Here is a 22899-nt window from a genome sequence, read left to right as displayed (position 1 = left end):
GATAACATATAATAATTTGATGAGATTGTAACGTCATATAGTGTGATATAATGTTCATATTTCAACCTGTAACATAACCAGGTTTGACCAAACCAATGTCTGTCACATTTATAGACAACTTTGCTGCCAGTGTTGGAGATACTGTCTTCCTACCTTTTAGTATGTAGGGTTACTGTAATACTTTTCAAAACTTTACCAAAACCTAACAAAAACATTTTTTTAAACCTGTGAGTTAAGCTAAAAGTTAAATGATATTAATACAAAGTTCTGTGTAAAGCATAAATGTTCAAATGGGACACTGAAATAAAGCTTAACTCATCTCATTTGAAAATTCACATTATGTGGAATAGTTGAACACAGGAAGCATTTGAGAAAACTTTATTCTATATAACAATGAGATTGTGGCATATTATTTTGCTCACTGCAGGGGTGCTAAATAATGTAATGTTACTATGGGTCATACCAGAGACAAAACATGCCATATAAGCTGGAAAACAAATTAACTACAATCAAAAACAAAAAAATGCACATGTATAAACTGAAACAAAATTATTCCATCCATTCTCTTCGGCTTATCAAATCCATCCTGATTTGAAAGTAGTGTGCACTGCATGAACTGGTATTTAAGCTGTAATTTGAAAGACACACATGAAGCTTATTTAGGCTATACAGTCCTACTGCTGTCCAGGATGTACACTGATGTGGGGTTAACAACATTAACAAAAAACAAGAAAATAAAATATGCATATGCAAAATAGAAAAAAACCCAAATCCACATCATGTCACCAATCCTTAAGGAAACACATCATGCTCTTCCAAATCCTGGTGAATTCCGTATTGCAAAATCCATGTCTGATTTAAAAGTAGTGTACACTGCATGAACTGGTATACGAAGGATATTTTCACAAGTATTGGCCACTGGGAATCTGCAGTTAGTGAGGAACTCAAGGCTTGGCTTTGGAGAAAAACCCAGGGCTGGTATGCTGTCACATCCAGTGCAGAAAACAAGAATATCTTCCAAAGAGACATCATTTTCACCTATAAGATAAAAAAATAAAAAAATGGTAATGAGATTCTGACTAAGACTACTGATGTACAGATACATTAAATTACCAAAAGATTAAATCAAAAGTGAAACATGTATATTTTTTTAAAAGTAAGCTGTAATTTGAAAGACACACATGAAGCTTATTTAGGCTATACCGTGAAACCACAATGTCAAAAAAAGAAGTTAGTGGAGACCACAACATATTAAATGTACGTGGATGCAGCAATAGCCTATTATTTGTACTCAGTATACAGAATTGGTAATAACTTATTTATTTAGTTATCCTCCTATTTATCCTGTTATTTATTTATCCTGTTAATACACTGAAGTCAAACTGAAATCACATTTGGATACAATTTTCTTTGTAAACCCAGCACTTGCATCAGTACTATCTATCTACCTTTTTTGTTATGGCATCTATGTCTCTAATTTCATGATGCTGCTGCACAAAAGTGAGAATTTTGATTTATAGTCAAACAATGTGCCAAGTAGTAAACTCACATTCTGCCTCCTGAAGATAGTCTTGCCAGAAAGCCAGGGTCCGGCACTCATCTTGAAATGCATTACTCCCTCGTTCGGAGTGAATGATCTGGAATAGATTCTCCATATCAGTTGCTCTGAGAGCCATTCCAGCTTTCACGAAAAGGGACTTCATCTGAAGAGGGTATGTCTGTAGAGCATCTAGGACACCTAGAGACCTCAAGCCATCTCTGAACCTAGCCAAAATAAAACAAAATCAAATTGTATTTTATATTACTATTATTATATTTGTATTTGATGGGATTTGGAACCTGTATCATAACAAGAGGTTTTGAGGTTTTATCAAGAGACATTTCTGAACTAATTACATTTTACTTTCCTGTGGACTGCTGTATCAGAGGTGAAGAACATTTTTCCCTTTACAGGGCCAGACTGTCTTAGATACAGATAAAGAATGCCTATACATGGAACAACTGAGCTGAAATATGATACACAGGGACCTGTCATGAATTGGAGTAAAAGTGACAAATTGCTTTCAAATACATCTGGTCTCTTGTTCCATTGGCATACCTTTTCTGTCAGTCTACAGTCAACCCAAATGCTACTCAATTTGAATCTATTTTTGTTTACATATTTAAACACATGCCTACATCGGCACAGATTCAACGTTTTATGTGAATTTTAATTTCATGAATGAAAGATATCTGTTTTGTTATGAACTGTACTAGAATGGAGCGCTACAGACCTGTACCACCCAAATAGGGTAATACCATTGTTTCACAACACAGTGACTTTAGTTTGACAGGCTTAATTTTTTACCATTACAGTATGTGTTTAGACATACCTTTCAAAAGGTGCACGGGTCCGTTGAAGGACATACCAGTGAGCCAGAGCCAAAGCAGTTTCTTGTTTGTTTTGAAGTGTTATGCAAACATTGTGACCAGCAAGACTGATCAAGCTGGCTGCCTGTGCAACTGCATCTTGCAGCTGTAGATCATTCTCGGCCTGTATGATCTAAAAACAATATGAGGAAATTATAAAATGAATTATTTGACTCTACTATTTAGTAGAACATACAAAACTAATAGCTTCAGTGTTTAATTAGTACATTAACCCTATGAAACCCCATAACCGATCAGGAGGCTGAGGTACAAGTTATTAAGCTGGAAAACAAGTCCAATCATTAAATTCTGAAAACTGAAACTTGGAGTTTCTTGAGCAGTAACCAACAGAACCATAACCTGCCACACACATTTTTAGTTGTTCCTTCTTGTAGCCATTAAAATGTTTGATCTTTTACTAGAAAGGTGCAGGACTCGGGCAAGAAAAATTAGGAAAGTGTTAGTAAAAATGTTGGACAAGCAAAAAAAGACCTACAATGAAATTGAAAGAACCAAAGGAAAATATGCTCACCGACTGCACTTGTGACCTTGTTTCCTCATCAGTAATATGATCAGTGCTGACTTTTACATTGTCTGGACCCTTTTGAAGACACTCATACAAGAGTTCAGACAAGAAACATGGACTCTGTCCCCCGTGGGCAATTGACATTGCCATGATCTGGCCAGCATAGTAGTATCCATTATCTTTCATTGCTGTTAACAAATAAAATAAAACATCATCTCAAAAGCTTGCATCATTATTTTTGTTACTGTGGCATTTTTAATATTACAAGTTACAAAATGTTATTTCTGAAAAAAATATTGCCCATACAGTTGCACCCATAATAGTTTGGATAATGACAAAATCATCTTAATTTTGCTGTGCACCACCACCTTGGATTTTAATACCAAACAATCAAGATGATACTAAAGTGCAATTCCTTCGAGGTATTTTATTAAAAAATGGCACCAGCTGATTAGTAATTACAGTCAATTTTATACATTATCCACCATCTTTAAAGATGGTTGCTTTAGACAAGTGATTGAAAGCTAACACCATTTTATGTATTATTTTTAATACAAGGATTAAAATTCTTTACAATTCTTTACAGCCTTACAGTCAGATCAGGTAACTGAGCTGGCTTGTTATGCTTTGGGTTATTATCAATTTACACTGTCCAATCAATTTAGCATTTGCATTTGGCTGAATCTGAACAGATTGCCCTTTACACTTCACAAATCACCAGTGATATCATTGACAACAGTAGTGGCTTGGTTCTATGGCAGCTACTCTTGCCCGTGTCATAACACTGCTTCCACTATGTGTGACTTAAGCTATTCTTTTCTTTACTATGCTTTTCTCCTTCCATCATTTTGGTTAATCTTGGTGTCATCTGTCCATATCTTCATAGTAGTATAGCATAGTTCTTTTAGATGTTTTCTGGCAAAGTCCTTCCAGTTATTTACTATTGCACCTTGTTGTAAAACATCTGTGTTTCCATTCATAAGTGCATCTCTTGATTGTTGAATTACACCATATCAGTCATTTGAGTAATTACTTTTGAGAAATGAGAGAGCATGTATAAAAATGGCCAGAATTTCTAAATATGTAGTACTGTTTCAAACCTTTCAACTAAAGCAGACAATCTTCCCTTCAGTCAATCTAGGTTTAATTTTTTAAAATCCTCTGTGGTGGTACAAAAATTCTGTCATTGCCAAAAAAATGTGTTTAGTTAACTGTATGAGATACTAAACTCGTACATGTAATCACAAACCAATTGATGTATAATGTATTGATGTAAAATAAATCAAATGGCAACAATTAATTAAATCATAAGTACCTTTAGAATTGCACGTAAGAACTTTAGCATTGGGTGGACCTTCAAAGATGCCAAGTTTGTCCTTGACTTCACAGAGGCAAAGTCGGAAGAACTCCCGAGTAGGTCCTCCATTGTCAACAGCACCCTCAGATATTCCATAGTCATCAGTAAACTTCACATCTATTTTTTTCTCCGGTGAAAAATTGGATCTGCCCATGGCTCTGGATGCTCCATCCCACACATTTCGCCTTATGATGTTGAAGCGTACAGTGCTGTCATTATTTACTCTAGTAACAATCTGCTCCAAGATTCTCTCTAAGCTCTGGACGTCACTGAAACATACACACACACAAAAAAAAAACAGTAAAGAAATATACTAGTCTCAATGGCAATAACCCACCAACAGAATAATGATGTACCATCCTTAAGACTGTAATTGATATTTAACAAAAAAGAGATACAAATCAAGAATGTTTGTGATAATGGAAAAAAGATTAAGTTAAAGTTAAACTAAGTTTACATTTTTATCTTGTCATAAATACACTAGTATTTATAAATAGTATAAATACACTATATAAATACAAGCAGAACAAGAAAAACAACAAGATCCAACACTGACAACCAATCTCCATTCAAAAAAGTAAAAATAAACCAAAACATATATCAAGTAAAATACAAGTAATCTGATAGCCTTGGTAATCTTCTAATGACAACAGAAATCGCAGGTTGCAGTTTGTAGTTTGCTTATTCAAACTGATCCAAAACTAGACAGTAGGTTACTCCTTTTCCGCAACAAACATAAAATAATGGTTAATATGTTGACGTTTCAACATGACATGTAAAAGTTTGTGTTGTACTGACCTTTCACTTGCACTTGAGTCTAAAGACCTTGAAATGGCTTCTTGGAGGTCGGGGTCATCTGACAGGTATTCTTCCTCAAACAGGCCAAGATATGTACTGCAAAGCCAGAATGTTTTGTAAATTATTTAGTTAAATTACATATAAATGATGTTGACATAATTACATTATCACAATACATAGATTGGCCTCAGCATTATTAAAGTTGTGTGGGATCATCTTGACAGAGAACAGAACAAAAAGCCTGGAAAACTATTCTTGAACCATGCTTAAAGAAATTCAATTAAAAGAAGACATCACAATCAAGAAAGCTTGGTTAAGAGAGTTCAAGCTATGTTGAAGACTAAAGTAGCTCATATCACATTTTGAATTTTAAGCTCATTAAAATTCTACAAGTTTTGTTCTACTCTAATATACTGCGCTTCCATGTCTGTTTGTAGACAGAATTTTGTAGACTTCAGTAAATCACTGCGCTTCTTTCCTATTTTTCCAGCAAAATACAAAGAAAGCAGGGGTGGCTCATGACTTTTGCACAATATAGCTCAAAAGATTAAAAGATACAAACATGTACAAAACACATACCTGTAGGATGTGCTGGATAAACTTGGCTGGGTAGGTCCATTGGACACACTGGAGGTGTTACTAGAGAAAACACGTGTGTCACCAGTAACACTGGCAGAAGAACCCACTGATAAGCCAGGTGTGTTGTAACTGACAAAGACAGATGTTCCACTGGAGCAAGGCTCATCCTCATCAGTAGCAACGACAGCAGGATTGGTGGACATTGTGAGGGTGTCAGCAGAGATGGAAGATTCAACAGTACAAACATCTTGGGTAGCAACGCACCAGATGACCTCATCATCAACAGACATGGACTGTGCGTTAACAATGGGAATGGCTGAGGGAACTTCTTTAGAAATTTCAACTGTGAGAACACAAAGAACAGGAGTTTAACTTTTGAGTAACATCTAATCACATATCGTTAGCTTCATAGCATAATTGCCTAAGTCATTTGACTAAGTCAATGACTTAGGCACTTATGCTATGAAGCTAACGATATATAGCTTTTACTTTTCATGTATTTAGGGGTACATTTCTTCCTGCTCAAAATATCAAACTAAATTTAAATATGATTTTAACATAGACTTGACACTTAACTAAAGACACAATGCCTAAGATGACTAAGTAACAGACACTGAACCAACTTAATTTACAGTTTATTTGGAGCGACTTTTAGATAGGAATATTTACCACATTTGTCAGAATTCAACGTTTCTGTGAAATCCTGCCTGCTTGTATGGCTACTCTCTCCATCAGAATATGTCTGTAAATTAAAACAGATAATACATTTCATTTTACTGACAACAAAATGTCATAATAAATATTAGTAATATGTTTATGTATTATGTATTAAAACATAATACAAGTGACAATGTTTAAGTGAGTTTAAAATCCATCTTTGCCTTTTTCACTCTCATTTTATGAACATACATACATTTGCTGAAATGATCAGGATTACTTACTGATTCATTGTCCTCACATAAGATGACCTTGTCAGGTCTGACATAAATTGACTTCTGATGAAACAGTTTTTTCACAAGGTCTCCATTCAAAGTCTGTTTGGAAGTGAGTGATGGCTCAACTAGTTTGGTGTGGCATGCCAGCAAAATCTGTAGCCTAGGGGAGGAAGAAAACATAGTGTATATGAAATTTTTGTTAAGGCTAACAGACTACAATACAATACAATACATTAAAAGGCTTAATTTTTGTTAACTCTAAAAGATATCAATCCAGTCATCCGATCAGTGCTCCCAGATCCTTTTTGGAAATACCCAAAGTTGACCTTTAATAGTATAATAATCTAAGTAACAAAAAATATATTTATTTTTTTTATAAAAAAGGATCTAATGCTTACCTGCATCCTTCAACAACTGGCTGGAAGGCAGTCCTTATTGCCTGCATTACTTTGTCTGAGTCCCAGTCACAGCTAAACTCCAGTGCAGATTTTATATGTCCATTTTCAAAAAGCCAAGCTTTTTTGTTACGCCTTGGCACATGTGTAGTTAGATGGTCTGGCAAGAGAATCACTTCTTTGGTGAAAGACTGAGCCACAGAATGTGACCTGCTTAGCTGTGCTGGAAACCTACTGGAGGATAAAGGCAAATTAAACATTTCTGCATGTAATATACTCAAACTTCTCTGATCAATGAAGTACATTTAATTTAAAAAAAAAATACACCATGCCGTACACATGTCTAATCTGCATTAATAAACACCCTCTAGCCCCATGGTAGCTAGGATAGGCTCTTGGAATCCTGAATTGGATAAGTGGAAGAGAATGGATGGATGAATGGATGGATAGATGATGGAAGATAGTGGGATGGGTGGGTGGAGAAACTTAACAATCACATAAACAAATGTCTTCAATTCACGGAGTACTTTTTGTTGCTTTAAAAAAGTTTCATTAAATTATACTGCCAACAACTATGTATTGTAACAACTGATGTGCTTTGCTTTTACACAATGTTTGCAGATTAAGCTTACGGGACGTGAAATATTATAGAAATCGCATTTTTCCACAATTAAACAAATTAACTGTTGTGCACAGTTTAGTCTCCACGTCCACACGCTGTCAGTCTATCACACAGTTTTTTTGTTTTGTTTTTTTGTGATATTTTTGTTTACTTAGCTTCGTCGAGCAATTGAAACCTACGGGCTATTACTAACCTTCCACTAGTAATTTCAGTGCATTTAGTTCTGTTCTTACCTCTTCTGCCTTGGGCCCTTTCGAGTAAAAGGTCTAAGATTGTAGATGGGACCTGTTGTGGGGGACTCCTGTGATGTGGAAGGCACGTTCTCCATAACGTTAGACTGCGGTCAAGTGAGCCCTCACTTACGAAGTCGCAGTCAAGCTAACCGCCCCGCCAGCCGCACCGAAAATGTGGTTGCACTACTCTTACGTATATTACGGTATGGGTGAAGACCGGCTTAGAAACGCAGTGTTTTGTGTCCTGACACTATTTTACTTCACAATCCACTCCCATTTTTAGTGTATCTCCACTTTCCCCCCTGTGATCCACAGCCCAAATTACTGTATGATTCAGAGAAAATTAACAATAAAATTTACCCAATTTACTCAACTATACTTTTAATGTCCTCATCTTTGACCTCAGATTACAGGAAAACTGTAAGAGGTGACGCAGATATTTCACTGGATTCTGACTCTAGGCTGTCGCCACTCTTCACCCTGTGATCCACAGCCAAAATTACTGTATGGATTTTGAGAAAATTCATAGCAAAATCTTCCCATTATGCTTTACTGTACTCCACATATTGACATCTTTGAGCTCTGATTACAGGAAAACTGTAAGAGGTGACACAGATATTTCACTGGATTCTGACTCTGGGGGACCCCCACTCTGCACCCTGTGATCCACAGCCAAAATTACTGTACGGATTTTTAGAAAATTGATAGTAAACTTTGCACAATTTACTCTACTGTACTCTATATATTCTCATCTTTGAGCTTAGATTACAGGAAAACTGTAAGAAGTGACGCAGATATTTCACTGGATTATGACTCTGGGTGACCCCCACTCTGCACCCTGTGATCCACAGCAAAAATTACTGTATGGATTTTGAGAAAATTCATAGCAAAATCTTCCCATTTTGCTTTACTGTACTTTATACATTGACATCTTTGAGCTCCGATTACAGGAAAACTGTAAGAGGTGACGCAGATATTTCACTGGATTATGAATCTAGGCTGTCGCCACTCTGCACCCTGTCATCCACAGCCAAAATTACTGTACAGTTTTTGAGAAAATTGATAGTAAACTTTGCACAATTTACTGTACTATACTCTATATATTCTCATCTTTAAGATCAGATTACAGAAAAACTGTAAGAGGTGATGCAGATATTTCACTGGATTATGAATCTAGGCCATCTCCACTCTGCACCCTGTGATCCACAGCCAAAATTACTGTACGGTTTTTGGGAAAATCCATAGTAAATATGCACAATTTACTCTACTGTACTCTATATATTCTCATCTTTGAGCTCAGATTACAGGGAAACTGTAAGAGGTGACGCAGATATCTCACTGGATTCTGACTCTAGGCTGTCGCCACTCTTCACCCTGTGATCCACAGCCAAAATTACTGTACGGTTTTTGAGAAAATTGATAGTAAACTTTGCACAATTTACTCTACTGTACTTTTAATATCCTCGTCTTTAACCTCAGATTACAGGAAAACTGTAAGAGGTGACGCAGATATTTCACTGGATTGTGACTCTGGGTGACCCCCACTCTGCACCCTGTGATCCACAGCAAAAATTACTGTACGGATTTTGAGAAAATTGAATCCTATTCCATTACCAAACAAAATGAGTTCATTGAAGTATTTGCTTAACTACAAGAAATGTCTTTCCACACACAATTTAAATTTTTCAAAATGTCATTCACACACCACCTCAAGTATCAACTTCAGTTTTAGACATTATTTATTCAGTGCTTAATCACAACAATAGTCAACTTAAGGCACTTACATAATAAGTTAAACCTTACAATAATACATACAGAGAAAAACCCAACAATCATATGACCCCCTATGAGCAACAGTGGGAAGGAAAAACTCCCTTTTAACAGGAAGAAACCTCCGGCAGAACCAGGCTCAGGGAGGGGCGGCCATCTGCCTCAACCGGTCAGGGTGAGAAATTACATTTCTCAGATTACTGATTTCTCATATTACTACTACACAGTTTAGATACACTCAACAAAAATATAAACGCAACACCTTTGTTACTGCTCCCATTCCCCATGGGATGGACGTAGAGACCGAAAATTCATTCCAGATACACAATATAACCATCCCTCCCAAACAGTGGTCACAAATCAGTCCAAATGTGTGGTAGTGGGCACATCTGCTATATTGAGATAATCCATCCCACCTCACAGGTGTGCCACATCAGGATGCTGATCTGACATCATGAGTAGTGCACAGGTGTACCTCAGACTGCCCACAACAAAAGGCCACCCTGGAATGTGCAGTTTTTTGCGCTATTGGGGGTCTGGGGACCCAGAACCGGTCAGTATCTGGTGTGACCACCATTTGCCTCATGCAGTGCAACACATCGTCGCATGGAGTCTATCAGATTGTCAATTGTGGCCTGTGGAATGTTGGTCCACTCCACTTCAATGGCTGTGCGAGGTTGTTGGATATTCGTGGGAACTGGTACACGCTGTCGTATACGCCGGTCAAGCACATCCCGAACATGCTCAATGGGTGACATGTCCGGTGAGTATGCTGGCCATGCAAGAACTGGGACATTCTCAGCTGCCATCTGCCCTGAACAATGTGAACCATGATTCATCCGTGAAGCGCACACCTCTCCAACGTGCCAGACGCCATCGAATGTGAGCATTTGCCCACACAAGTCTGTTACGGCGACGAGCTGGAGTCAGGTCAAGACCCCAATGAGGACGACAGGCATGCAGTTGAGCATCCCTGAGACGGTTTCTGACAGTTTGTGCAGAAATTGTTTGGTTGTGCAAACCAATTGTTCCAGCAGCTGTCTGGGTGGCTGGTCTCAGACGATCTTGGAGGTGAACCTGCTGGATGTGGAGGTCCTGGGCTGGTGTGGTTACACGAGGTCTGCGGTTGTGAGGCCGGTTGGATGTGCTGCCATATTCTCTGAAACGCCTGTGGAGACGGCTTATGGTTGAGAAATGAACATTCAATGCACGGGCGACAGATCTGGTTGACATTACTGCTGTCAGCATGCCAATTGCACGCTCCCTCATTGCTTGTGGCATCTGTGGCATTTTGCTGTGAGACAAAACTGCACATTCCAGGGTGGCCTTTTGTTGTGGGCAGTCTGAGGTACACCTGTGCACTACTCATGATGTCAGATCAGCATCCTGATGTGGCACACCTGTGAGGTGGGATGGATTATCTCAATATAGCAGATGTGCCCACTACCACACATTTGGACTGATTTGTGACCACTGTTTGGGAGGGATGGTTATATTGTGTATCTGGAATGAATTTTCGGTCTCTACGTCCATCCCATGGGGAATGGGAGCAGTAACAAAGGTGTTGCGTTTATATTTTTGTTGAGTGTATCTAAACTGTGTAGTAGTAATATGAGAAATCAGTAATCTGAGAAATGTAATTTCTCACCCTGACCGGTTGAGGCAGATGGCCGCCCCTCCCTGAGCCTGGTTCTGCCGGAGGTTTCTTCCTGTTAAAAGGGAGTTTTTCCTTCCCACTGTTGCTCATAGGGGGTCATATGATTGTTGGGTTTTTCTCTGTATGTATTATTGTAAGGTTTAACTTATTATGTAAGTGCCTTAAGTTGACTATTGTTGTGATTAAGCACTGAATAAATAATGTCTAAAACTGAAGTTGATACTTGAGGTGGTGTGTGAATGACATTTTGAAAAATTTAAATTGTGTGTGGAAAGACATTTCTTGTAGTTAAGCAAATACTTCAATGAACTCATTTTGTTTGGTAATGGAATAGGATTTAATTTTATCAGAAATCCGTACAGTAATTTTGGCTGTGGATCACAGGGTGCAGAGTGGGGGTCACCCAGAGTCATAATCCAGTGAGATATCTGCGTCACCTCTTACAGTTTTCCTGTAATCTGAGGTCAAAGATGAGAATATTAAAAGTACAGTAGAGTAAATTGTGCAAAGTTTACTATCAATTTTCTCAAAAACCGTACAGTAATTTTTTCTGTGGATCACAGGGTGAAGAGTGGCGACAGCCTAGAGTCATAATCCAGTGAGATATCTGCGTCACCTCTTACAGTTTTCCTGTAATCTGAGCTCAAAGATGTCAATATATAAAGTACAGTACAGTAAATTGTGCAAAGTTTACTATCAATTTTCTCAAAATCCGTACAGTAATTTTGGCTGTGGATCACAGGGTGCAGAGTGGAGACAGCCTAGAGTCAGAATCCAGTGAAATATCTGCGTCACCTCTTACAGTTTTCCTGTAATCGGAGATCAAAGATGTCAATATGTAGAGTACAGTAAAGCAAAATGGGAAGATTTTACTATCAATTTTCTCAAAAACTGTACAGTAATTTTGGCTGTGGATCACAGCATGCAGAGTGGGGGTCACCCAGAGTCAGAATCCAGTGAGATATCTGCGTCACCTCTTTCAGTTTTCCTGTAATCTGAGCTCAAAGATGAGGACATTAAAAGTATAGTTGAGTTAATTGGGTAAATTTTATTGTTAATTTTCTCTGAATCATACAGTAATTTGGGCTGTGGATCACAGCATGCAGAGTGGGGGTCACCCAGAGTCAGAATCCAGTGAAATATCTGCGTCACCTCTTACAGTTTTCCTGTAATCTGAGCTCAAAGATGAGGACATTAAAAGTATAGTTGAGTAAATTGGGTAAATTTTATTGTTAATTTTCTCTGAATCATACAGTAATTTGGGCTGTGGATCACAGGGGTGAAAGTGGAGATTAACCAAAACTGGGAGTGGATTGTGAAGTAAAATAGTGTCAGGACAGAAAACACTGCGTTTCTAAGCCAGTCGGCACCTATACCGTAATATGCGTAAGAGTAGTGCAACAACATTTTAGGTGCGGCTGGCGGGGCGGCTAGCTTGACTGCGACTTCGTAAGTGAGGGCTCACTTGACCGCAGTAACGTTAGCTGGATAACCAGGGGTTATCTGACCGGAGAGGTTCACTGCATTTGGTCTTCCACGATGAAAAAGTGAATAAATTTCTTCATCAGTAGTACGATGCGGTACACTAGTACAAATATTAGGTTGCCCAGAACATGCATTTGCCAGGGTGTTAATTAGCTCCTCATTACTTAGAATTTGAGCCACAAAATTCCATGCGGACTGGCTCATAGTGCCATTCCTCGCAGGTACAAACAAGGAAAACACTAGATGGCGCAAGCGCCTCCGTGACGTCAAGTTTCATTCTATATATTCAGAAGATAATTTTATATATTCAAGCTTCATTCTATATATTCAAAAGATCATTCTATATATATTCAAGTTTCATCCTATATATTCAAGTTTCATTCTATATATTCAAGTTTCATCCTATATATTCAAGTTTCATTCTATATATTCAAGCTTCATTCTATATATTCAAAAGATCATTTTATATATTCAAGCTTCATTCTATATATTCAAAAGATCATTCTATATATTCAAGTTTCATCCTATATATTCAAGTTTCATTCTATATATTCAAGTTTCATCCTATATATTCAAGTTTCATTCTATATATTCAAGCTTCATTCTATATATTCAAAAGATCATTTTATATATTCAAGCTTCATTCTATATATTCAAAAGATCATTTTATATATTCAAGCTTCATTCTATATATTCAAAAGATCATTTTATATATTCAAGTTTCATTCTATATATTCAAGCTTCATTCTATATATTCAAAAGATCATTTTATATATTCAAGCTTCATTCTATATATTCAAAAGATCATTCTATATATATTCAAGTTTCATCCTATATATTCAAGTTTCATTCTATATATTCAAGTTTCATTCTATATATTCAAGCTTCATTCTATATATTCAAAAGATCATTTTATATATTCAAGCTTCATTCTATATATTCAAAAGATCATTCTATATATTCAAGTTTCATCCTATATATTCAAGTTTCATTCTATATATTCAAGTTTCATTCTATATATTCAAGCTTCATTCTATATATTCAAAAGATCATTTTATATATTCAAGCTTCATTCTATATATTCAAAAGATCATTCTATATATATTCAAGTTTCATCCTATATATTCAAGTTTCATTCTATATATTCAAGTTTCATTCTATATATTCAAGCTTCATTCTATATATTCAAAAGATCATTTTATATATTCAAGCTTCATTCTATATATTCAAAAGATCATTTTATATATTCAAGCTTCATTCTATATATTCAAAAGATCATCCTATATATTCAAGCTTCATTCTATATATTCAAAAGATCATTCTATATATTCAAGTTTCATCCTATATATTCAAGTTTCATCCTATATATTCAAGTTTCATCCTATATATTCAAGTTTCATTCTATATATTCAAGTTTCATTCTATATATTCAGACTTTGGTTGGAATATATATATAATATTTTCCTAAAGGGCATGCCATAATATACATACACACACATATATATATACACATATATATATATTGTATATATGCCTGTCAGTATCACAGAGGCCTTTGCTGAACCAGATGACCCCGTGTTCCCTTTGGCAGTACTGCAGTCAGTCGGTGTTGCACTGACGCATGTACCTGTGCAGCATCCATCCATCCATCCATCCATCCATCCATCCATCCATCTATCTATCTATCTATCTATCTATCTATCTATCTATCTATCTATCTATCTATATATATATATATTAATCCAACCGTCTGCTTGACCTTCTCCAAATTGCATAAAAAGGTTAGAAAGTTTGAATCGTTATAATGATTGCTGTAAGTTTCATATATCAAATGTTTAAAATATAGTTTAAGCTTCCAACACTGCTGATATATCGATATCAGATATGATATCATAGGGTCTACCTTACAATATAAACTGCCTTGAGGCAACTGTTGTTGTGATTTGCTGCTGTATAAATAAAATTGAATTCAATTGAATGTCTCTCAGTGTCAGAGCTCTGTGTGTGGGCAGGCGGAGGTGAGGATCCAAATTCAGGACTCATGGAGACAGGATTTCAACTCAAAAAACCTCAGCTTTATTGCTGGTAAGAAACAAAACATAAACAGAACAATGACCGCTGAAACCAGAAACGCACAGGCAGGACCTGAGGGTACGACACGACACTGACACAAAGAAACACTGGGCTTAAATACACTGAGGAAGTCATCAAGGAATTAGAGACAGAAGGGGAACACAGCTGGGAGGAATGAGACCTAACAAAACAGGGGAAGCAAAGCTAGAAACACTGACATCAGACATGAACATGAACCTTCAAAGTAAAACAGGAAACAAGACACACTTAACTAAGACACGGACTAGACAGAGTGAGACAGACTAGACTCTGAACTAAACCTGCAATAATGACAAAATACAACCAGAACATTAATCATAATACAGAAATATACCAGAATAACTGAAACATAGATTAATCATAATAATCAACAAAGCACCAGAGAAACAAAAAACGATCCATCATTCAAAAATAAATCAAAACATAAGAAACTCAAAATGTTGGGTCAAAATGACCCAGAACCGTGACAGTAAGGCTGATATGAGCAGATACTTTTTAAGTACTCTATGTATTCAGAAATACATCAGCCAAACATATCATATATATTTGTGAATACATTGCTACTACTTTAAAGCATATATTTATGGTAAAGCATACTTAGGATAGTATAAATATTACAGCTATAAAGGTCGGAGCCAAAGACACAACTACTTTTTCAAAAAAATGCCATGACAGCTACATAACTTCTAGTTTTTTTGTCAACATTTTGCTGGTGGTGTACTTCTGCCCTTGTTTATTATGTTTTTTTTAAAGAAGCATGCATATTCCTCTTGAGGAAAATCTTCCATATGAAATCAGTAACAGGTATTTATTTTACATTGCTAGACAGCTCTCGTTAGGATTCTCATCCTGTAGCTCAGACCTTTCTCCAGATTCTTAATGCAGACATGCAAACTAATGCAAGTTTCAGATTCAGCACAGCAGCACGTATTTCCAGAGTAATACGATCCTGCCAACAGCCCTGACCTTTTTCATCTCAATGATAAAATGTTTTAAAATGAACTTTTTTCCCCCGATAGATTCATGAGGCTTTATAAAAGATTACTAAAATTCCTCCCCTCCCAAACAAGTATTTTCCTGAGCAGCTGTGGAATTACCTTCAAAACAGATTTGGAATTCACTGACACAACAAATCGTTTGTAAGGTCAGTCAGAAGATAACGGTAATACTTTTTCATCTCATTTAATTCTGCTAAAGTCACCTCATGTGAGTTGTCACTGGGTTAGTCAGTCCAGACAAAATAACTGAAAAAATAATTATTTTATATCATGTTTAGCATTTAAATACATAATATTGTCATGACATAATATGACTTAAAATAGTGACAAATGTTAAGTCTTCTAATTTTGGGTGGGGTTTGCAATAACTTCCTGAAAAAAATATCTAGGTTGTTGAAGTCAGACTATCTGAAGTTCCTTAAACTGCTTCACTATGAGAGCCTATGCTTGTTTGTTTTGGTGCAAGCTGCTATCAGTCTGGTCACATGAAATGGGATGACAGCACTAATATAGAGTGATTGATGCAAACTGCTGCACAAAACACCAAAGCAGTGGCCATTTGCACCACATATCTCACTAAAACCATGAAAAAAAGAATTGATACCACAAAAACCCTGAATACCAGTCACAGATAATTTGTGTCATAGATTCATAGACATACATTAGTTAGGTTCAGTTTTTTTTAGAGGAATACCACTATTATTTGCTAAAAGGAGGCCTTTCATATTCATCCTAAATAAATGGTGGAAAATAACTTCCCTAAAACTAGTTTTACAGATTTGTCCGAAGTTCATGACATTTTGAAAACTTTGATTTTCTGCTTATTAACTATGACTGCCATTTTTGTTGACTTTTCAGTCTGATTAGTCCCCGGTGGAATCGCGTGATCTTCAGCAATTTTTACAGAGGCAGACTCCTTTTATTTCATACCCTCAAGCTGTGTTGTCTGTCAGCGGACACATCAGAGCTGTCAATCACAGATGTCATGTCATGTCCTAACTGATAACCAGAGAGACGATGCTCCTTCTAAAACTACCTGTATATACCATTTAAGCTCATAATATTCATCTATGTTTTCTTTTTAACCCTCTCAGGCTCAAATTAAGTTTTTGTTGCTAATGCACAAAAGAACACCTGAAGTGGTACTTCTGAGTAAAAAAAAACCTCATAAAATATGTATGTGGGGTAATCAGGTTGTTAGCTTTTACTTGTTGCAAATCTGCAACGCCTGCCTTGAGAGGGTTAATTTAAATTTCTTCTATTTCATTCATCTTATATTTTTGTTTTGTTGTGTTAAAATGTGGTGATTTTTTCCCCTTCCTAGCTAAGCTTGATTTCAAAGAGGTACCTTCTCAATATCTTGCCCATTAATTCTGTTATTACTTACTGGGATCTCAGGGTAAATCACACACGAACAGATATTTAGATATTTTACTCATTTTGTATGAAAGAAAAGAAAGCATATTATGGTGTTAATGTGTTATTAATCTTGTGCAAGCAATTTATACATAAATGTCGTTTTTTTAAGACCAAACCAACACTAGCTTACTGGAAAAAACGATTTAAACCTGTTGGTTAAAAAGAAAAAGGCTGTTTTTTTTGTTTCCTTTGAGGAAGATTTTGATTTAGTGAGTTAATAATCTGTTAAATTATGTGACCCCATCTTTATATTTTCTTTTTCCTATGTATGAAAGTTGCTAATATGTAAGGAATGTTTAATGGTAAATGGCCTGTATTTGTATAGCGCTTTTTACTAGTCCCCCCAAAGTGCTTTACACACCCAGTAATCCACCCATTCGCCCTCACATTCACACACTGGTGGAGGCAAGCTACAGTTGTAGCCACAGCTGCCCTGGGGCAGACTGACAGAAGCGAGGCTGCCATATCGCGCCATCGGCCCTTCTGGCCAACACCAGTAGGCGGTAGGTGAAGTGTCTTGCCCAAGGACACAACGACAGAGACTGTCTGAGCCGGGGCTCGAACCGCCAACCTTCCGATTACAAGGCGAACTCCCAACTCTTGAGCTACGATCGCCATAATATATGGTGTATTTTGTTTGTATGTTAATATTACTAATAAAAAAAACAAACAAACCCCCCCCCCCATTTTGTTGTTTGTAAAAGTTTGTTATTCGTTTGACTCTTATGCAGTAATTTTGATAAATTTGTCACTTTCAACTGGATTTTGAAATCTTATCTTGATCCTGCATTACCTGAAAACTTACTGCTCAAATTGGGATGTAAATGCACAGATTAAGAGAGTTCACATCACCAAAGCCTTCTCTTTGATTTAATGCTTTCCAGTGGGAATGCCAGCATGCACACTGTGTCTTCAATATAGGTTTGTTGGAGCTCTGATTTAAGTCTGATAACACAGTCAGTTATTTTCTCCACTTCATGCACAGGAAACCATTTCAACCCCCTCCCCTCACTATAATTCACTGCCAGTTTCAATTAAGAGTCATAATTACTTTTCTCCCCGCATGGCAAAATGAGTCCGTTCATGTTGATAAAAGATGACACTGACAGTTGTTTCAGAGTTTCTATTAATGCACTCCAGAGCCCATTTATTGTTTTCAAGTCAGGATAAAATCATAAAAATTACATCCAGTCATGTGACATCCATGGAATTTCATTATTCTTGTAATAAACAACCAAACAGACCAAACTATTTTGTCCCACAATTTCTGTGAAGAATTGTGTTTACGTTGTAAGGCTAATGTGGTGGCATAGCCCATTCTTAATGCTTGCATTACGCAAATCTTTGCTGGACTTATATATATTTGCAGAGCAGACATCAATAAATGATGATTTTCTCAAGGCTCGCTCGATCCAGGTTTTGAGGCAACGAGATAGAGCAAAGATGTGTCTATTTTCCTCCATGATTTCTTGATTTTTAAGTATTTAATATTTCTGCTCATGCAAATTTCTCTCTCCCTTTCTTTCTCTAAGATGAAAAAAAAACAAACTGATAAAATCCCAGCCAGCACTTGTATAGTAGGCAGATCCTGCAGAATCAAGAGTGGTTTCCAGTCCTTAAAGAATGCCTCATAATATTATTAAAAACTGATGGCTCAGTGTTACCAGAGTTTGAACTCTTTTCTCAGTAGGAGATGCAAAATTGCCACCAGCTGAATAGAGCAATCAGGATGTTTCTATCGAAAGTGCTTTCCAAAGAGGTACAGAATGAGACAACTTTTAGTGCCACATGAGAAATCCTACCGCACATTTGGATTAAGGTATAATGGTGTCCCTGAAGATTTTTATTTTTTTTTTTAAATCCTGCTCGAAAACAGTTATTTGAGCTAGAAGTTGCCAGTATACACATTGAATGTCCAAGCTATAACAATGGTTCATGTAAAATAATATAAAAGAGTTTACTAATGAACGGAGTTGTGGTTTAACATGTTTGGGGCCCTACAGAGGACCTATAGACAAACAGAGAAGTAAAGATTGGAAGAGGGTCATCAGTGCAAAAAACACAACAACAAACACTGTGCCCACAAATTGTGCGTAATGAGATCAAAAGAAATAGAATTCTTGGGTTGGACTTCATTAAAAACAGGCATGATCCCTGTCATGGAAATCACTGCATGTGCTCAGGGACATGCCAAAATTTGTCTTGCCAGGTCTCTGTTGGAAATGAGATTTTTAATCTCAGTGAGATTTTTACCTGGATAAACAAGGACATTTAAAAACAAAAAACAGAGGAGAGGGACAATCTGACTTCTTATCAATACTCAGTTTGAAATCCTGCATCTCTGGTGGTATGGGGATGCTTTAGTACCTCTGGTGTTAAAATCTGCAAAGACACTATCTGTGCTAAAAGGTAAATACAGGTTTTAAAGTAACATATGCTCCCATTCAGATGATGTCCTTTTCAGGGAAAACTGTTCATATTTCAGCAATGCAATGCTAAGCCTACTAATGCTAAGCATATCACATCTATTACAGCAGCATGGCTTTGCAGTAGAGGAGTACTGAACTGAAAACTTTTGGTGTGTCTTGAAAAGAAAAATATGAAAACATATATCCAAGACTGATGAGCAGCTGGAATCCTATATCAAACAAGATCAGGACATTTCTCTCCCAAAAGTCCAGCAGCTAGTCTCCTCAGTTCCCAGAATATAACGACTGTTCTTAAAAGAAGAGATGCTACACAAAAAAACAAAACAAAAGCAAAGCAGCCCTGTTCCAGTTTTTTAGACTACCATCAAATTCAAAATGATCTTATTTTTTTACTTTAATGGCACATTTTTTTCAGTTTAGACAAAGAAAACATATCAATTTTCCATCTGTTTTTACTGGAATTTTATATAGAGTCCCAACTTTTTTGGATTTGGGGTTGTACGTGTGTTACGTTCCCCTGAGGGGTCTAGGCGGTGAGGGGGAAGTAAAAAAAAGTGTCCGGGTCAGAAAAAGGAGTCAAGGAGGCAAAAGGGTTAAATTAAATAGTTTTATTAAAGTAGCTCAACTAAAAGAGACAGACAAGCCGCTATCACCATTTAAGAAAACAAACAAAACTCAGGCGTTGGTCAATAAAGTACAAAAGTCAAAAAGAGAGCAGCTCACTAGCTGCAAACACGGACATGCAGCTCACTAGCTGAAAACCACCAAAAGCACAGCTCACTAGCTGTAACCACACTAATGGCACTCTGGCCCAGAGCTCACCTTACCCTGGGTTTAAATACTTTTCATTACTGATGTGAGTCAGCTGTGTAACAGGGAAAGGTGGCACCTCAGGCAGAACAGGTGGTGGGACACGCCCACACAGGCACCTTCAGGAGGAGGCCCTGCTAGGGCCACAACACGTGTTTTGACTTTTTTTTATTTTGGTTCCATTAGATTTCTTATTATTTTACAGAATCAGTAAACTGATGCTATTGCTTGCATTTGTTATATTTTACAGAGTTCAAAAGGCAATGTTTAAGTCAAGCCTGATATTGCTTTACAAGTAAAAGAAATGCCCAGTTTCTTCTTCTGAGTGTGGAGTTCAGGTTATTAATTTAACACCTGTATCAGATCAGTAACCTACCCACAGGTAACCAATGCAAATGTGTTGGTATTCTATTAGAACTGAAAAAATGGATGAATCCTTTGTATATCCCTGGTAAAATAGAGACACAGAATAAACACATGGGTTACTGTCTGTGAATCTTCAGCTGATTTTTGCTGCTATATGGTCTATTGTGTTGTCTTGCTAGCTTGTGGTTACTGGCCTAATTGATACTATAAATATATGGCTGGCTCAGGGTAGCAGTAGAGACTCTCTCAATTAAATGAAAATACTGCACATAAACAAAATATGTTTAAAATGTGGTGTTAATAGAAATGAACACTTTTACCTATAGCCAGCTTCCACAAGTTAGCCCCTGCCCACAACAATAGTTTCCCATGGAATGTCTAGACATGTATTTATTGGTACACTGAAGTTTCAAAGCAAAAATACTCAGCCATGAGTTAGCAACGTGTTTCATTTATGTCTTCTGGGAGTTAATAGTTAATCTATTAGACTTAAAGAGCCATAGATGGGAGGTTTGCAGGATGAACGTCCCACTTTGTTTGGATGTTTTGGGCGTTATTTGGGCATTTAGAGTATATGAGATTTGAGAGCTTGAAATAGTGACATAAACATGGTTGTCATACAATATATATAAATATTCATGTTTTTATGCCCTACATGTCTGCCTGTGACAGTTAACAAGAAGCTTTCAAACTCCCAACTCAAACTCAGGTCATTAAAATGTGCAGCCTTTAAGCTTAGAGGCAAAAGATTCAGCTTCATGTTGAAAGCATAACTGTAGGGGCAAAACAGGTTGGTGTTTTTTTAACTATTTTGAATTTTACATGTAAGTTTGGCTCCATTTAATTTCATCCAAAATTCCACTAGATATACCAGATGTTTTAAATCAGAGTGTACAGAGTAGCACCACTGGGTGAATAATATATTTAGAAATATATAACAACCTTTAAATAGGGATTATGTATGTAACCATTATTTATATCCATTGTGTTGCATTAATTGCACATCTTTGAAAATGTCGATTCCACATTACCTCATTACTTCTTGCACTTGTACACTTACAGTTCATTTTTATATGCCAACTAACATTACTGTTGAGCATTATCTGAAATCATTCTAATTATGTTATAAAGAATATAATAAGTTGATACTGTGGCCTGCAGTATTTGCCTGTGGAAATGTAAGTGAAACATTGCTATTACTAATTAATGGTAAAATTGGAAACATAATTACTTATTACTGTTATCATGAGATTTGACAGTAGCAGTATAACTAGATAATGTTTGGTTCTTTAGTTTGATTACATTTAGTTGTTGCTGCATTTTTCCCCAATTCAATAATGTCTCAAGAGCTTTGGCAAAGATTTATTGCGTTACACATTAAATTGCTTGCTCAAATGGAAATCGTGAATGAGTCAGTGACATATGGAAAACCACTACAAGCTTTACTTAAAGATTCCGAGCTAACCTTCAATATAAATTTGCCCTTTTGCAAACAGCCATTCACAGGCCATCTCGCTTCATCTGTGGAATGAGGGAAAAAGGTCCTTTTTATTGATATAGAGCATCATGTGTCCTCCTTTCCTTGGGGCAGAGTTGGCATAGGTCTGTGTGACTCATTAATCTGTTAGATTGGAACAGTCAGAACATTCGAAAGCCATGTCCCCATCTTTGCCAGTGTGATTCCTCCCATGAAACGGCTTCTCGGGCTTCAGAAAAGGCAAAAAAGGCTATAACTTATGTTTTCAATTACAAGGATATTCCATTTGCACATTGCTGCATCCATCTGTACAATTTGCGTGAACATCCTCTAGTTTTATTTGTCACAAAGAGGAACAGATCTACAGGGAAACTTGGACTTGCTTTGACCCCATTTTAGGTTTATTTTAGACATCAAGTCTCTGACTAATAAAAGTTTTCTTCTCTTTTAGAAAAAAGGACAATTTTCACATACCCTCTCCAATTTAAATTTACATATAGGCAAATTTATAACAATGCAATC

The 22899-nt window shown here is 36.7% G+C and overlaps 1 protein-coding gene across 1 annotated transcript; it reads right to left on the bottom strand.

Annotated features, from left to right (window-relative positions):
- Window positions 1-805: 805 nt before the first annotated feature.
- LOC146620120 (uncharacterized) lies at window positions 806-12970 on the bottom strand. Its single transcript, XM_085369393.1, has 12 exons — window positions 12767-12970; window positions 7855-7958; window positions 7003-7230; window positions 6611-6764; window positions 6339-6411; window positions 5670-6012; window positions 5091-5186; window positions 4251-4561; window positions 2942-3123; window positions 2373-2542; window positions 1550-1764; window positions 806-1038 (listed from the first exon to the last, which is right to left on the bottom strand). The coding sequence occupies exons 1-12, from the start codon at window positions 12968-12970 to the stop codon at window positions 806-808; spliced, it is 2313 nt and encodes a 770-aa protein (XP_085225519.1).
- Between the last annotated feature and the right edge of the window lie 9929 nt (window positions 12971-22899).

The sequence above is a fragment of the Diplotaxodon limnothrissa genome, linkage group LG13 (genome assembly GCF_057381915.1).
Source record: "Diplotaxodon limnothrissa isolate DT_005_m linkage group LG13, D_limnothrissa_male_GT1.1, whole genome shotgun sequence".
Lineage (NCBI taxonomy): Eukaryota > Metazoa > Chordata > Actinopteri > Cichliformes > Cichlidae > Diplotaxodon > Diplotaxodon limnothrissa.
The sequence above is the reverse complement of the archived record's forward strand: the minus strand, read 5'-3'. Positions and strand labels throughout refer to the sequence as shown.